This window comes from Balaenoptera borealis (assembly GCF_965194805.1).
Source record: "Balaenoptera borealis genome assembly, chromosome: 8".
In the NCBI taxonomy this organism is placed as follows: Eukaryota; Metazoa; Chordata; class Mammalia; order Artiodactyla; family Balaenopteridae; genus Balaenoptera; species Balaenoptera borealis.
In genome coordinates, this window is record NC_138865.1 from 110,312,905 (window position 1) to 110,330,396 (window position 17,492).

The following is a 17,492-nucleotide window of genomic DNA, read 5'->3' on the forward strand; positions in this document are numbered from 1 at the left end:
TCATTTATTAATGTGATTGATGTTTGTCTTCTTCTTGACCTAATACACAGGAATCTGTTTCCTTTCCCTCACCATTCTATCCCCAGAGCTTAGTGCAGTGTCTGGCACATCGTGAGTGGTCAAGAAATGTTTGTGGGGACCTCCGTGGTGGCGCAGTGGTTAAGAATCCGCCTGCCAATACAGGGAACACGGGTTCGAGCCTTGGTCCGGGAAGATCCCACATGCCGCGGAGCAACTAAGCCTGTGCGCCACAACTACTGAGCCTGCGCTCTAGAGTCCTCGAGCCACAACTACTGAGGCTGTGTGCCACACCTACTGAGACCTGTGCGCCTAGAGCCCATGCTCCGCAACAAGAGAAACCACCGCAATGAGAAGCCCGCTCACCGCAACAAAGAGTAGCCCCCACTCGCCGCAACTAGAGAAAGCCCGTGCGCAGCAACGAAGACCCAACGCAGCCAAAAAGAAAAAAAGAAATATTTGTGGAGGAAATGAAGTCATTCCTGGCATTGATGAGGCTGGGGGTACCTCAAGATAAAAGTCAGAATTGGGTGTTAAGATGATGGAGGTGACAATGACATGTATCCCCAAGTTGCCTGTCTGTGTAGAACTTGTGCCTGTGATTCTTGATGGGGTGGTTGACTAGACTTGGCTCTGGCCATGTGTTTACCTGAGCTACAAACCTGGACCAGACACTGCCCTTGATTCCTCATTTCCTCTAATTTCCCACACCCAACCTATTATCACATCCTGGAGATGTTGCCTGTCAGCGTCTCTGGGTCTCTGCCATCACTACCCAAATGGAGACCTTTATCATCTCCTGCCTCCAAAATAGCCTCCGTGCAGCCATTCTTGTCCCCTTTCAATTTCTTCTCAACACTGTAAGCAGATCAATTATTCTAAAATGCAAATTTGGATAAGTCGCTATATTAGTTTGCTGGGGCTACTGTAACAAAGTACCACGCCTTGAGTGGCATAAACAATGGAAATTTATTTTCTCACAGTTCTGGAGGCTAGAAGTTAGCAGTCAAAGTGTCAGCAGGGTTAGTTCCTTCTGAGGGCTGTGAGGGAAGGTTCTGCTCCATGCCTCTCTACTTGGCTTGTAGATGTTGGTCTTCTCCCTGTGTCCCTTCCCATCCTCTTCCATTTTGCATGTGTGTTTCTGTGTCCAAATTTCCCCCTTTTAATGAGGATGCCAGTCATGTTGGATTAGGACCCACCCTGCCGACCTCATTTTAACTTGATTACCTCTGTAAAGACCCTATCTCCGAATAAGGTCACATTCTGAGGCCTGGGGACTAGGACTCCAATATATCTTTTTTGGGGGGGACACAGTTCAACCCATAACAGTCACTTTCTGCTGCGTAAGCCTCCCCGTTACCCACAAACTAAAGGGCAACTCCTTCTTGAGCTTACTGAGCATCCCATGGCTTGGCTCCTGCTGGACTGTGCATCTCATCTCTTGCCTCCCTCCCTGTTCTCTTTCATGCCAGCAGTTTTTCCTTCTTCTTGCCTTGGGGACTTACTGTTCCATCTGTTTGAAATGCTCATTCCCCCTGTTTGTTAGCTCTGGTGGTTGGCAGTCACTCAGAATAGACACACCATCCTTTCAGAATCCTGGCCTGTCCTTCCTCCACCAGTTCTGGATCAGACACCCCTTCGGCACACATAACACAGAACTGAATCTCAGTACTTACAAGGCTGTCTTCCCCACTTGAGCTGTGCAAGGACATGGACTGCATCTGGATCTTTGCTACACCACCCAACCTGGCACGGTGCCTGGAACATAAAAGTCCCCTGATAAATATTTGAAAAAGGAAAGAATGCCTGGATGGTCATTTAGGATTTTGAACAGATGTAAGGAAGAATTGCAGTGGACATCAAGTCGCTGTCTTAAGAGCAGCATTCCATTTCATTCAACGCGTGTGGGTGGGGCAGAGTCCACGCAGGAATAGCACGAGCCTTCTCTCCTGGAAGGTGCTTTTTGATTTCTCATTGCTTCAACTTTAAAACAGACATAGAGGGGCTCTGAGCTGGAGAAATTCTTAGAGATCATGTAGTCAAATTCCCTCATCTTAAAGAAGGGGGAAATTGAGGCCTGGTGTGTGGAAGGACCTTATTATCATGACATTTTTATTGTTAGAGCCAAGACTGGAACCCAGGCATCTTGGCTCCTCCCTGAAGCGAGGTTATGCCTTGCCTGTTGCGGAGGCTGAGAACATGGTCTCTGGACCACTTTCTAGGTACGGGGTCCTGTCCTCACCAGGGAAGTGGTCGAGGCCAAGTTACTTAACCTCTCTGGGGACACAGTTTCTCCACCCATAAAGTGGGCTAACAAGCCAAAGTGTTGATAGTGATAAAGGACAACTCTACGTTATGTAGAGGTGAGATTGCTTCATGCAGGGAGTGTTTCCTCTTTATCTAGTTTCTCTCCAAAATGAGAATGAGGACATTCAGTGGAGGGTCCCTTTGCTGATCTGACCTCCTTTATATCACCTCTTTCTTATCATGACATGATATTATTGCTGTTTAAACAAAACTCAGTGATGGTGAGTTTTGATGAACACCAGAGCAATAGATTTTATTACACTTTTCTTAGTGATTAGTGTTTTAATAATACAAAAATGTATGTCCCCTTTTAAAAAATTCAGATATTACAAATATGCACAAACTGAAAAGCATACATTATTTCCTTCTTCTCCAGTCCATTGTTCTTTCCTAGAATTAACTATTTTAAATGGGAGGTTTTCTTTCTGGGTATGTAATCTCACCAGATTCACAAACATATATACTTGTATATATACACATTCATATATATATATGTTTACCTTAACAGGCTTACTCTTAAACATTTTGCCCTTTATTCGTAATGGTTTTCAGGTCAGTGATAGAGATATACCTCATTATTTGTAACTATTACATGTTATTTCTTTCTATGGAAAAATTGCACCATTATTTATTATATTCCCTATTGATGGACATTTAGATTGTTTCTAATTTTTCTAATTTTTTACTATTACAAACAATGCTGCAATCAGTGAGTGTCTGTATACAGGTAGCTTTATACAGCTCATATAGTATTACTATAGGCATGAATCCAAGAAATACAAACAATGGGACATAAGGAGTGATCAGAAATTTTCAATCATGCACCTTCTCACATAAAGACCAGGTTGGGAGCTTCCCTGGTGGCGCAGTGGTTGAGAGTCTGCCTGCCAATGCGGGGGACACTGGTTCGAGCCCTGGTCTGGGAAGATCCCACATGCCACGGAATGACTGGGCACGTGAGCCACAAGTACTGAGCCCGTGAGCCACAATTACTGAGCCTGCACGTCTGGAGCTTGTGCTCTGCAACAGGAGAAGCTGCGGTAGTGAGAGGCCCACGCACCGTGATGAAGAGTGGCCCCCGCTTGCCGCAACTAGAGAAAGCCCTCGCGCAGAAACGAAGACCCAACACAGCCAAAAATAAATAAATTAAAAAAAAAAAAAAAAAAAGACCAGGTTGGTTTTCTCTAGGGGGTGCTTATTAAAGTGCAGATTCACAGGCCTCACATAAGACCTACTGAATAATACCTCCAGAAATAATGTAGGAGAATAGTAAATGATAAAATATTAATATATAAAATAAAGTTTAAAATCACGGAGTGAATAATAGAGAATAAAGGATGAAACAAAAGTAACAGAATAAAGTCCTTGTCTGGAGCACAGGATGACTCTTTACTTCCCAGAGCAGCCCAATATGTCTCTGTCCGGTTCTGGAAGCTCCTAGTTATATCTGCCTTCAATGTTCACATATGAGTTTTAATTCTCTCCTCAAAAGCTACTGAGAATAATTCTAAGTACATACAATAGATCTTTCCCTGGGAAGCAGACAGATCTGAATGGTAGTGATGGTGACAACCGGGGAATCCCTAAGGGGAATTGAAGCTAAGAGAGGGGACAAAAAAAAAAAAAAAGAGAGGGGACAAGAGGAGCCAGTGCCTGTGAGGCACACATACCAGATGACCAGGGTAGAGACCCAGAGGCAGCTCAGCCCCATGCACACTGGCCTGATCATCGGGGCAGCTGTGTGCTGAGCTACTAGGTCACTTGGCTAAGCAGGGCTAAGCCTTGGGCTTTTATTCACTACAGAGCCCGGAACATTCTGCTGTCAAAGATATGGAAGAAGGAAGAGGCATGATCCCCGCATAACTGTTGGACCAGACACATTCCTTGTTTGGTGGAAGTTTCAGTTTTATAAGTGTCTCATCTTGTCACTGTCTCTGTCTCTCTGCTTTTCTCTTTTCCGAAATCATTGCAGTGACTTTCAAAAAGGCAGTTCATCACAGAAATTTCATTGAAATCAGAAGGATATCAAGGGAATCGAAAGTCACCAGTCAAATATAAATTAGTTCCAGGAAATTTTGTGGGAAAACAAAGGTTTCAATAGCACTTAGAGAGAATAAAAATGATGTGGTTTCCTGGAGAAGAGGAAGATGGGAAGAGAGAGGCAGATATATGAAAACTGGAAGTCATGATTTTGGTAGATCTTGAGCCAATTACTGAATCATAATAAACTCTTTTTTTAAAATAAATTTATTTATTTTTGGCTGCGTTGGGTCTTTGTTGCTGCGCGTGGACTTTTTCTAGTTGTGGCAAGTGGAGGCTACTCTTCATTGCAGCACGCGGGCTTCTCATTGCGGTGGCTTCTCTTGTTGCAGAGCACAGGCTCTAGGTGCGCGGGCTTCAGTAGTTGTGGCATGCGGGCTTCAGTAGTTGTGGCTCGCGGGCTTCAGTAGTTGTGGCATGCGGGCTTCAGTAGTTGTGGCTCGCAGGCTTCAGTGGTTGTGGCTTGCGGGCTCTAGAGCACAGGCTCAGTAGTTGTGGTGGACGGACTTAGTTGCTCCGTGGCACATGGGATCTTCCCGGACCAGGGCTCAAACCCATGTCCCCTGCATTGGCAGGTGGATTCTTAACCACTGCACCACCAGGGAAGTCCTCATTTACTTCTTCTGTTGTTAGTATAGATATATCAGCTTTCTTTTGGTTAGTGTTTACACGTTACTTTTTTTCCATCACTTTACTTTAAATTTTTTATATCCTTATATCTGTAAAGTATTAGTTGTTAACAGTGTAAAGTTGGGTTTTGCTCTTTTTATGGAGATTGACAATCATTATATTTCTGGAGAATTTATCTCTTTACATCTAACATAATCAGAATGTATTTGAATTTATATTTTCTATATTTCTATATGTTTTCTAATGGAGACATCTGATTTCATATTTATTGTCTCTTCTCTTTCTCCCTTTTGATTAATTAAATATATATTTTGTTATTCCATTTCCCCCTCTATTAACCTATTAATCATATATTACTATTATTTTATAATTCTTTTTCTGTGCTTTACGTAGAGATTATGTCTTGCTTTTTCTTTAAAAAAATTTTTATTGAAGCATAATGTATACAACATGACATTTACCATTTTAACCATTTGAGATATACAGTTAGATGGCATTTGGTACACCCATCACTGCTATCTTATTCTAGGACTTTAAAAGGAAACTCTATGGAGCATCAATGCAATTGAGTACTTCACAGCTATGAAAAAATAATGACAAAGGTATCTATGAATCAATGTGGAGGGATTTCCAAGCTATATTATTAAATGGAAGAAAGAAATGTGTAAAAGAGCATCTATAGTATCTTGTGTAAAAAGGAAGGGAAAATAGTATATATATGTAACTTCCCACTGAGCAAGAAGAAGCACACAAAGAATAAATCAGAAACAAATGAGACTTTACCTGCAGGAGGTGGGTGGGAATGGGATAGAAAAGATGGGGGGATGAGTATATTTATTTGTATAGTTTTGACTATGTTATCTTTTACCTACTAAAAAAAATAAACAGAAGATGATGGAGAATAAAACAAAGTAGAATAAAACCAAAAAATGAGCCTAACTATACTTCAAATTAATATCATAATCAGACTAAAGGGTAAAATAGAATAATTAAGTAATTATCAAACACAGAGTTTTGTCTATAAACTACTCTCACAGTAATGGAAAAACTAAGCAAAGTGTTTGAGCTGAAGTTAGTTTCTCATTAACAGTGGTTTGAGTTCAAGATTCTGAAATTACTTGTATTTAAAGATTTAGGAAATAATAAACTTATTCTGGAAAAGAGAATGACTCCTCACTTGGGGAAAGGTGGCATGTGCATGGAAAATGAGAGGCTGGAAAGAACTCTATGGTGTCAAACTAGAATTGGATATATATCAACTTGAACTCATGGGTTTTAATATGTATAAACAGATTGAAACTTATATATTATGTATCAATATTGGTTCCCATCCCATATTCTTTCTGTCCCACTCCTGACCCATCTCCTATGGGTAACCATTCCTAGTTTCTATGTCCTGTGTTTCTTTCATATATATTTCCTAGCTGCATCCTCTAAGATCACTTAGATGCCTTGTAAGCAACAAACACACCTAACACCAAATTTGTTCTTTGAATATCAGTCTTCTCTAAAAAGAGCCAAAGTTACTTAGAAAAATGGCTGATTCTAGGGCTGGGGCTATGAATCAAGGCCAGACCAGAGAAATTTTGCTGAGCCGGAAAGTAAAACGTGCTCGGTGAATCACAGGAACACAGGAGCCAGCTTGAAGGGGCTCCCATTGGCCATATCTGGAATAATTTGAGCTTCAAAATGAATAACATTGGTAATGGATTACAACTCAGAGAATAAGTAAGAATTCATGAGTCCATAATGAAATCAATGAAGAAACAGATTAATGGGGAACAAGGGGAAGTTCCTTCTTGTAGGAGAATACAACTAACATAGGAGGAAACGACAGAATTAGAAAATCACCATTTGGCCACCACATTTGCAATAGTTTTCTTGTATAAGAGTCACCAATGGATTTTAAATATAGTGGGTGAAATTGTAATAAGAGAAGCGTTGTGATTATATAATCTCAAAGTATCTACCCAAATGATACTTATTTAACTACAAAGGCTAAAATAGTAGCTTGCTGTAGAGAAGCTGGCAGACAACACCTTAACCAATTGATCAAGGTTAAAATCACTAGTAATTGGAAAAATTGATATCATGAGTCTTCTGATAACACGTGCTGCGGCATACTGGCTGAAAATCTAAGCCTGAAATATACATACATGCATATATACATACATAAAATAAACATAGTAAAATATTAACCATTGGGCAATCTGGATGAAGTGGATACAGGAATTCCTTGTATCATTCTTACAACTTTTCTGTATGTCTGAAATCATTTCAAAATAGAAAGTTAACAAATCCTTTGTCTCAGCTGTAACAATGTCCCAGAGGAGGGGAGTCTAGGGCACCCCTGGCATCTGGGATACCATCTTCTGGGACTCCAGTCCCTCTGGCTCCTCAAAGGACAGCAAGAAATTAGCCAGAAACTTGGGGACTTTGTTTCAGCTCTCTCATTGGTAATTAAAACGTTATCTTTTGATTCATTTATCTGGAGCTGGTTAAGGAACATGAAAGTCTGTAGAAACCCTGAGGCCACAGATATTTCTTCCATTTGTCTGGATACCAAGTCTCCTGCGGAGAAGCTGAGGATTTTGGCAACAGTCTCGAAGAAGTGTCTGAGGTCCCAGTGCTGAGCAGAGGTCAGAGTGGAAACCTGCACTTGGCAGTGGATCTGCCTGTGTGCTTGTGGGTTTGTGTATGAATATCTCTGTTCATAAGTGTGTGCGTCTGTGTGTATTGTGTATGCTTGTGTACGTGTTGTTTGGTAGTTGTGTGTGTGTGTGTGTGTATGTGTGTGTGTACTATGTACCTGACTCAGAGCCTGATTCTTTTCCTGAGTTAGACCCAACCCAGGCCCTGTTTTAGCACATGTAGATCAAGTTATCAGCTTCCTAACATGCGATTAGGGACTCCTGAGTCATGCCCGTGATCCTAACATTTGCCTCCTGTTGTTATGACAGGAGGATGTTCCCCACCGGCTGGGCATCACAGCTGAGAGGATGAACTCTCCACATCGGGGCTGCTGGAGCAGATGCCCGACCTCACCAAGGAACCGAGGTCAGAGAGGGCTCAACCACTGCTCAGCAGTAAGTGCTAGCATGTGTGCGAGCTGTGTTTGTGGGTGACACAGTTGTGTGTGAGAGCAGGAACCTGTGCTGTTTGCTTTTGTCTGTTTGTATGTTACCATGTGCATGGGTTGTTGTTGGTGGTTTAATGTCTGTGCCATTGACTGAATAGGCTTAACTGCCCCACGCTGACTGCCTTCACCCCAGAAGGGTTTGGGTCAGAAGGGGTTGAAGCACGCCTCCCAGGAATGGGAGTGTGTGTGCTGCTTGTAGTGAGTGTGTGGCTAGGTGTGCATGTGCGTTTGTGGGCATCTGATTAACATTCATGACCTCAAATATTTCCTTAAGTGATCTCCTTCTGGGGCACCATTGGCTAAAATAACCAAGCTCCAAGCGAGTCCCTGTTTCCTAAAAAGGATCTGCTATCACTTTCATATACCTGAGTGTAACTGAGTCACTCAGATTTTGTAACCCTTTACTTTTTTCATGAAACGTACCACACAGAGAAACTCCAGGCATCATGCTGTGTGAAGCTACAGTGCAGAATCCCCATCAATCAAATAGTGGTGAGATCTTGGGAAAATTACTTAACTCCTTGGCCTTAGTTTCCACATCTATAAAATGGAAAGAATTAGACTTCTTGTGAAACGTAAAGGGCTTCAGTAAATATTTATTGTTTAAATAGAAGTTAACGTATGTGAGAATTTTTGGCAGTTGTGAAGTATATGAATATGAATGAATGAAATTACTTAGGCAGGGAACTAAGAAAATTTTGGACAACTGTGGCTTCCCTGCATCTCTAAAATATTATAGAATGCTTGACTCCCCTAACAGATAAAAGGGGAAGTTTTCATGTGTAATGATTAGGAGCATGGGCTCTGATGACACAGTCATATTAGATTGAATCACATTAAGTAGCTACTACTTGATAAATTTTAAATTAGAGAAAATGGTGATACATATATATAAAGTAATATATATTATATATTTTGTATATTATATATTATATATCATGTATATTATAGATACATATATACTCACATATGTGTGTGTGCCATCTCTGTCCTCTACTGTACTGTTTTGTACCTATGGAATTTGTATCTTTATGTTTCTATTTTTTAAAAGCTAAAATGGGTGAAAGAACACAAATTCTTGATGAAGCTGTGCAATTTTTTAAAAATCTGGGAATGTAAGGTTGATGTGTGGTATTAATTAGGAAACATGGGTAAAGCGCTTAGCCTAGTACCCAAATGTTCACCAAAATGTTCACCCTTATTATGAACAATAGTTTGTGGACTGTTCTGGTTTGGGAGCTATTCTGGCATCAGGCAGCTTTATTTTTTTACTGAAATATAGTTCACATACAATATTATGTTAGTTTCAGGTGTATTACATGGTGATTTGACATTTGCATATATTACAAAATGATCACCGCAAATGCGTCTAGTAACTATCTGTCCCCAAAGTTATTATAATATCATTGACCATATTCCTATGTTGTATATTACATCCTCATGGTTTGTTTAATTGATAACTGGAGATTTATACCTCTTCATCCACTTCACCTATTTCAGCCCCCATCCCCGCAGTGCCCTCCCCTCTGTCAACCACTGGTTTCTTCTCTGTATCTGTGAGTCTGTTTTCATTTTATTTTGTTTGTTTGTTTTGTTTTTTAGACTCCACCTATGAGTGAGATAATATGGTATTTATTGTTCTCTGTCCGACTTATTTCACATAGCATAGTGCCCTCTAGATCCATCCATGTCCTTGGAACACGGCTGTGAACTGCTTCGAGATGCACTTGAACAGCTCCTGGATGGCCACACTGTTGCCAATGAAGGTGGCAAACATGTTTAGCCCCCAGGGTGGGATGTCACAGATAGTTTTCACTATTGGGAGTCCACTTTCATTCTTTTGCATGTGGGTATCCAGTTTGCCAACACTGTTTATTGAAGAGACTATCCTTTCCCCATTGTGTGTTCTTGGCTCCCTTGTCAAAGATTAGGTGATGGTATATGTGTGGGTTTATTTCTGGGCTCCGTATTCTGTTCCATTTTCTATATGCCTGTTTTCACACCATTAACATTTTGTGTTGATTACTGAAGTTTTGTAGAATAGTTTGAAATTAGGTGATGCCTACAGCTTTGTTCATTTTTATCAAGATTGCTTTGTTGGTCTTTTGTGGTTCTATGTGGATGGAATAAGTGGTGGCAGTGGAACGTGTGTTCTAATACATTTTGGGGTCAGTGGTGTGGGAATCTCAAGGGTTAGTACTGCTCTGTCTGGACCTTACTGCAGTGTATGGAGGGGCAGTTTCCACTGCTGGCTTCTTCAAAAGTCAAGGGTGTTCACGGCCTCTCCTCCTCATGACCAAGCAGAGGGGCGGCCAAAGTGTCACTGACATTAGGGACACCTTCTCCTGGGACTCGAGTGGTTCAGCCCCTTTGTCCCCTGCACAAGATCCATCTCAAGAGGAAGGCAAGATATTGGGCAGTTAGCTCAGCTGGCTTCTTCTCTAACCAGAATCTTGGGGCTGTGTTCCCTGGGGTCTTAGTCCTGTTGGTAAATGTGGACCTTCCCTCTCATTGTTCTAGTTCTTGTAAACAGGCGTGGAAGGTACTAAAGATCCTCAGGCCATGGAGGCATAAGAGATGAGTGTTCAGGTAGCTGCCTGGACCAGCAAGAATTGACATCGATCTGAGCAAGGTGGGGAACCATCACTTTTCCTAGATACGTGCGTTGATATGAGGACTAGAAGAAAGAGAGAGAAAAGTTGTGTTTACGTTGCTTGTATAACCATGTGTTTTTAGTGACTGATTCACACACTGACCCACATGGTGCTACCAGCCACAAGTGGCCATAGAAATAAAATTAATTAAAATTACCTAAAATTAAAATTTTGGTTCCTCAGTTGCACTAGCTATATTTCAAGTCTTCAGTAGTCACATGAAGCTAGTGCTACTGTATTGGACAAAGAAGATACAGAATATTTCCATCATTGTAGAAAGTCCTGTAAAGGGTTGATAATAGAGGGCTGGAAATCTCCTGCAGTGCATGTGTGTGTGCTTGTGTTGACGTATGTTGCTTCTTTTTATGCTATTTGTGTGTTGGGTTTGACTACATGTGATTCTTAATGTGTGTAGTGGAGTTTCTGTGTGTGTGTGTGTGTGTGTGTGTGTGTATGGTTTGTGAGTTGTCTGGGTGACTGGATGTGGTCTTGGTATGTTTTCTTAAAACAGCTTTTGAGGTGTAATTGTTATACAAAACTGTACATATTGAATGTATACAATTTGAGAAGTTTGGACATGTGCACACACATGTGAAGCCATCATCACAGTCAAGGTCATTGAAATGTCTATCTTCTCCAAAAATTTCCTTGTGTCCATTTTTTGTGGTAAGAAAACTTAACAGGGACTCTACTCTTTTAATGAATTTTTAAGTGCACAATATATTATTTTTGACTCTATGCTGTATAACAGGTCTCTAGAACTAATTCATCTTGTATAACTGAAATTTCATATCATTTGAGTAACACTACGTTTCCCCCTCTCCCCAGCCCTTGGTAACCTCCATTTATTCTCTGCTTCTATGAATTTCTTAAAGTGAAATCATGCACTATTTGTCCTTGTTAAGACTGGCTTTTTCACTCCAGTTTCATCTATGTTGTCACAGATGGCAGGATTTCCCTTTTTTTAAAAGGCAAAATAATATTCCACTGTATGTATGTGCCATATTTTCTTTATCCATTTATCTGTCAATGGATATTTGGGTTGTTTCCATAACTTAACTATTGTAAATAATACTGCAATACACATGGGAGTGTAGATGTATCTTTGAGATCCTGATTTCAATTCTTTCTTGTATATACCCAGAAGTGGGACCAGAAGTAGGATTGCCAGATCATATGGTAGTTTTGTTTTTAATGTTTTTTGGGAAACTTCATGCTGTTTTCCATAGCAGCTGCACCATTTTACATCCACACAAACAGTGTAGCAAAGTTTTTGTTTGCATGTTTTTAAAAAGTTGTGTGTGACAAAATATTCCATTTAAAAGTTGTATATAAGTTGGTCTGAATCCATACAAACCTTTACACTTTTGACTAGGGGTATAAATCAGAGAGGGCCAAAAAGAAGCACCTTGGGTTTTGTTTCTGTGTCACTGGGTGTCACTCTGTGTGCCACTCTGTGTGTCTGTTTTTGTGTATAACACACTCACAGTCTAATTTTCCTCTCCTTGAATGGGTGTAAAGCAGAGAGTGCTGAGTGCTGAGTGACTTGGAAATACGTGTATGCATTTGACCTGGTGAGACAGCCTCACAGCCTGACCTCTTGTCTCACCTCTAGACATAAACAGGCAGCTTTAAACAATTATGCTATGCTAAGTTGATGGCAATTTGCTAAGTTGATGGCAATTCGTCCAGGTGGTTTGAAGGCTACTGAACTTCTCCAGGGCCCCAAATTTTCTTCATTGATGTTTAATGATTTCCACATTTCCACTTTGGAGAACATAGTGGGGTCAAGTTTGGAACCTTACCAAGTTAATCCAACGACTGTGAGTTCTGATACAACTTCTTGGTCCTACAACATCTGTAATATCTTGGCTCTCTGGCCACATGATTGGGCAAATACTCATGTCACTCACTTTGCGTGTATGCTCAGAACTCAGCCATTTTAAAACACTGGAGATGGAAGGGGAGAGAGAGACAATAGCAGATATGAAGGAAGTTATTTATTGGCAAATTTATTAAAAATGCAGTGAGTCAAGTGCTGTGGATGTGCTCTTCTTCAGGGGCCATTGTCTGGGTGTTTACTGTTTCCCTGGATGTGAGAGTGAAACCCCAGAAGCCAACACACATTTTCAGGAAGGTATTTGATCTTGCTTGATGGCCTCCTCCTATCTTTGTTATCTTCAGTTCCTGATGTGTGATCTTGGTCACACTCATCCTGCCTAAATAATCTATTTATTTATTTATCTTTTCAGTCACTCTCCTTTTTTAAAACTACTATTTCTTTTTTTTTCCTTTTTAAATTTTTATTTATTTATTTATTTATTTATTTATTTATTTTGGCTGTGTTGGGTCTTCGTTGCTGTGCGAGGGCTTTCTCCAGTTGCAGCAAGCGGGGGCCACTCTTCATCGTGGTGCACGGGCCTCTCACTGTCGCGGCCTCTCTTGTTGCAGAGCACAGGCTCCAGACGCGCAGGCTCAGTAGTTGTGGCTCATGGGCCAAGCTGCTCTGCGGCATGTGGGATCTTCCCAGACCAGGGCTCGAACCCGTGTCCCCTGCATTGGCAGGCAGATTCTCAACCACTGAGCCACCAGGGAAGCCCTGGTCACCCTCCTTTTGATTGCTTCTTTTCAGTCAATCCTTTATTAACCCTTGTGACATATTTTCTAAATTAACAATTTTTTATTGTGCTAAAATACGTATAAGATAAAATTTACCATTTCAATGATTTTTAAGTGTACAGTTCCGTGGCATTAAACACATTCACATTGTTGTACAAACATCAGCACCATCCACCTCCAGAAATTGTTTATCTTCCCAGATGGAAACTGTACCCACTGAACAATAACGCCTCATTTCTCTCCCCCGCACAAAGCCCCTGGCAACCACCATTCTATTTTTTTGTCTCTATGAATTTGACTATTCTAAGAATCTCATATAAGTGGAATTATACAGTATTTACACTTTTGTGACTGTCTGACTTTACTTAGCATAATGTCTTCAAGGTTCATCCATGTTGTAGCATGTGTCAGGATTTCTTTCCTTTTTAAGGCTGAATAATATTCCATTGTAAGTATAGACCACATTTTGTTTATCCATTTATTTGTCAGTGGACACAGATTGTTTCCATCGTTCGGCTATTGTGAATAATGCTGCTTTAAACATGGGTATACAAATATCTCTTTGGCCCCTGCTTTCAGTTCTTCTGGATATATTATCAGAAGTGAAATTTCTGGATCATATGGTAATTCTATGTTTAAGTTTTTGAGGAACTGCCATTATGTTCCCTTTTTTCCTTCCTTCCTTTTTTGCTTCTTTCCTTCCTTCCTTCCTTCTTTCTTGTCATTCTAAGTTTATGTGTTCAGCACTTATTCTGTACATGGTACATTACTTTCCCAATAATGCTTTAAGTGGTGTGTGTGTGTGTGTGTGTGTGTGCAAGACAGACACACGCACATAAGCTGTCTGGCTATAAAGCCATGGAAGGGACTGTATCTTATTTATTACTCTCCCCCTAATGTCTATCGTAGTGTCTTCATTATGTTAAAAAAAGAATGAGGTATTCCTGATTTCAGTTGAAGAGTTTGATTGATGTTTGAATGATGTCTCCAAGTGACTGTGTCAGTGTTCAGACAAATCACATTCCACTGTTCTCACCAGACTGTATGAGGCACCAACGTGTGAGCTCAATGCAGTGAGATTTGTCTGTACAGTGACACAGCCACGTGGAGGAACATATGTGACCGTATGGTAGTCGCTCTGCTCAGTATGTCTAAGTTCCTGACGTTTCCAGTTTCTATTCATTCCCAGCAGAGATAAGAACAGCATGAGGAGGGAGAACCAGAGCAGCGTGTCCGAGTTCCTCCTCCTGGGGCTCCCCATCCGGCCCGAGCAGCAGGGCGTGTTCTTTGCCCTGTTCCTTGGCGTGTACCTGACCACAGTGCTGGGGAACCTGCTAATCTTCCTGCTCATCAGGCTGGACCCTCGTCTCCATACCCCCATGTACTTCTTCCTCAAACACTTGGCCCTCACTGATGTCTCCTTTTCATCTGTCACTGTCCCAAAGATGCTGATGAACATGCAGGTTCAGTGCCAATCTATCACATACGCAGGGTGCATTTCACAGGTGTATTTTTACATACTTTTCGGTTGTGTTGATAACCTCCTCCTCGCGGTGATGTCCTATGACAGGTATGTGGCCATCTGTCACCCTCTCCACTACACCACCATCATGATGGAGAGGGCGTGTGTGCTCCTGGTGGCTGGCTCCTGGATCCTCTCCTGTGGCAGTGCCCTTCTGCACACCCTCCTGCTGGCCCAGGTGCCCTTCTGTGATGACAACATTATTCCCCACTTCTTCTGTAGCCTCCCCATCCTACTCAAGCTGTCCTGCTCAGACACCTCTCTTAATGAGTTGGTTATATTCACTGCAGGGGCTGCGGTTGTCATTCTTCCATTGACTGGCATCCTGGTCTCTTATGGCCGCATTGGGGTCTCCATCCTGAGGGTCCCTTCTACCAAAGGGATCTGCAGGGCCCTGTCCACCTGTGGCTCCCATCTCTCTGTGGTGTCTCTGTTCTATGGAACCATTATGGCACTGTACTTTTCCTCCTCATCGGGCAACTCCAACGACAAAGACATGATTGTCTCACTGATGTACACAGTGGTGACTCCCATGCTGAACCCCTTCATCTATAGCCTAAGGAACAGAGACATTAAATTGGCTCTGGGGATTCTTTTCAGAAACAATCAACTTTTCGCCAAGTGAGGATCAGCTAGCCATGTTCTTATTTCACCCACTGACCTTGTCAGAAATGTCCTCTTAAAAAGTTGCGTGCCGACCACCCATGTCTCTAGCACCTTCCCATCTGTCCTTTACAGTCACTACGTTATTGGACCAATCCCTTTCACTTTCGTCTTATCTGTTGCCCATTTATTCTTCCATAATCCTAAATATGGCATTGCCCACAACATACATATGACTTGTGGTCTTCAAAGCACCAAACTCCTTATTAGTCAGATATGTGATTGATCATTCTGAATACGTTGCACTACTGTTTTATCTTCCTGAAGAGAGAAAGACTTGCTAAGATAACAACACACACACGAACCGCCTCTCTCAAAAGGAAAACATGACACTGACATTTTATGCTTCCTTTTAATGAAGAAATCCGGTTTGTTTTAAGCTAAGATTAGAGGTATGAAATACGATTATATTTTGGACCAAGCTATATCTTCTCATATCCTGAGTTTCTGATCCCCAGGTGGTAGACGGTCAAGATTCTCAAATGTGTTATGGCACTTCACTTTTCTGTAATGAAATGAACATTTGGAATCTCAAGTAGAGCCAGTTTAAGTTTTGTGGAATATTCTTTTGATAGGTTAAAGAACCCTCCTTAGTAATAGGTAATATAACTTTTCATTATAACTCACAGTTTCTATCTGTTGAAATAAATGAGATATAAACCAGCTCCTTATTTCCTCTATCTTGTCTAGTGTTTTCCAGAGCTACAAATATTCAGTTAAGTTTCTAATGTTTAGTTTTGGTAAAGTCCAGAATGCTTACCCTCTCAATGCAGTATCTAGTTAATAAAGTACTTTTGATTGTTTGCTAAAACCGAAATAAACTTTAATTTGATTATGCCTGTGACAGTAGGGAACCACAGAGTAGTCAATCCAACTACCATATTTCCCCATTCTAGGAAGGCTATTGTTTTTCCCTCTAAAATGGATTTTTGTGTGGAGAACAGCCTACAGCTGTCTGATTAATTTTAGTCTGGGAAAATGAGTGTTGTCTTTTTCCCAGAGATCTCATTTCTAACAGGAAAAAACTAAAATATTTACTGCTGACTATTATGTGCCACGTAGTTTTCTCCATTCTGGGAATACTAGTTAAAAAAATTAACCCCCTTGTAGAGTTTACATTCCACACTCCTGTCCCTGCTCATTGTGTTCCTTTTTTTCCACGGCAGTTTTGAACCTTCTAACACACCATAAGCTTTACTTATTTTTAAAATTTTCATTGTTTCTTTACTGGAATGCGAGCTCTATGGAAGATGGGTTTTTGGCTGAAATAAGTAAGTTGTAAGTTTTGTTGGTAGGTAAAAACTTCTATGAATAAAGGAGGCATAAAAAAGGGGAGCAAGGGTGCTGGGGGTGAGGTACATAGTTTAACATTGTGTGGTCCAGGTAGAGCTCATTGGAAAGATAACAATCAAACAAAGATGTCAGTGAGGACAGGTAAGTGAGCCATGGGAGGATATGGACAAAATCATTCCAAGCATGGGCATCAGCACCTGGAAATACTCTGAGGGGACATGGTGCCTGGCCTATTTCAGGGACATTGAGGGGCCTCTGTAGTTGGACAGGGCCAAGTAGGGGAGGATGGTAGGCAATAAGTTTAGAGATATCAGAGGACCAGATTTGTAGGGCACTTAAGGTCATAGTAGGTGTGTTAGTCTAGGTTCTCCAGAGAAATAGAACCAATAGGGGGTGTGTTTGTGTGGAGAGAGAGAGAGAGAGAGATTTATTGGAATTGGCTCATGTCATTGTGGAGGCTAGCAAGTCCAAAATCTGCAGGGTAGGCTGGCAGGCTGGAAACCCAGGGAAAAGTTGCAGTTTGAGTCTGAGGCAGCCTGCTGACAGAATTGTCTCTTCTTTTTTTTTTTTTTAAACTTTTTTGGAGTATAGTTGATTTACAATGTTG

At 41.2% G+C, this 17,492-nt stretch overlaps 2 protein-coding genes across 4 annotated transcripts in view; one reads left to right on the top strand and one right to left on the bottom strand.

The window, feature by feature from the left end:
- The window catches only part of LOC309633940 (olfactory receptor 1L3-like), a 91,304-nt gene that overhangs the window by 6,850 nt on the left and 66,962 nt on the right, over positions 1-17,492 (bottom strand). Inside the window, 1 exon segment of the mRNA XM_082403358.1 lies at positions 1,695-1,776. The gene's annotated coding sequence lies outside the window, so the exon portion shown is untranslated.
- LOC309633937 (olfactory receptor 1J4-like) lies at positions 1,784-17,454 on the top strand. 3 transcript variants are annotated; one of them, XM_082403355.1, is made up of 3 exons: positions 1,784-7,634; positions 7,956-8,081; positions 14,597-17,454. In XM_082403355.1, exon 3 carries the CDS (start codon positions 14,613-14,615, stop codon positions 15,552-15,554), a length of 942 nt encoding a protein of 313 aa, XP_082259481.1. In that variant the 5' UTR covers positions 1,784-7,634; positions 7,956-8,081; positions 14,597-14,612; the 3' UTR covers positions 15,555-17,454. The 3 variants fall into 3 exon arrangements, with proteins under 3 accessions (XP_082259481.1, XP_082259480.1, XP_082259482.1); XM_082403354.1 differs by having other exon boundaries at positions 1,784-8,081; XM_082403356.1 differs by having other exon boundaries at positions 1,784-8,081; positions 14,600-17,454.

Coding starts and splice junctions, on each gene's coding strand:
- LOC309633937 (XM_082403354.1), top strand. CDS start 14,613: ATGAGGAGGGAGAACCAGAGCAGCGTGTCCGAGTTCCTCCTCCTGGGG.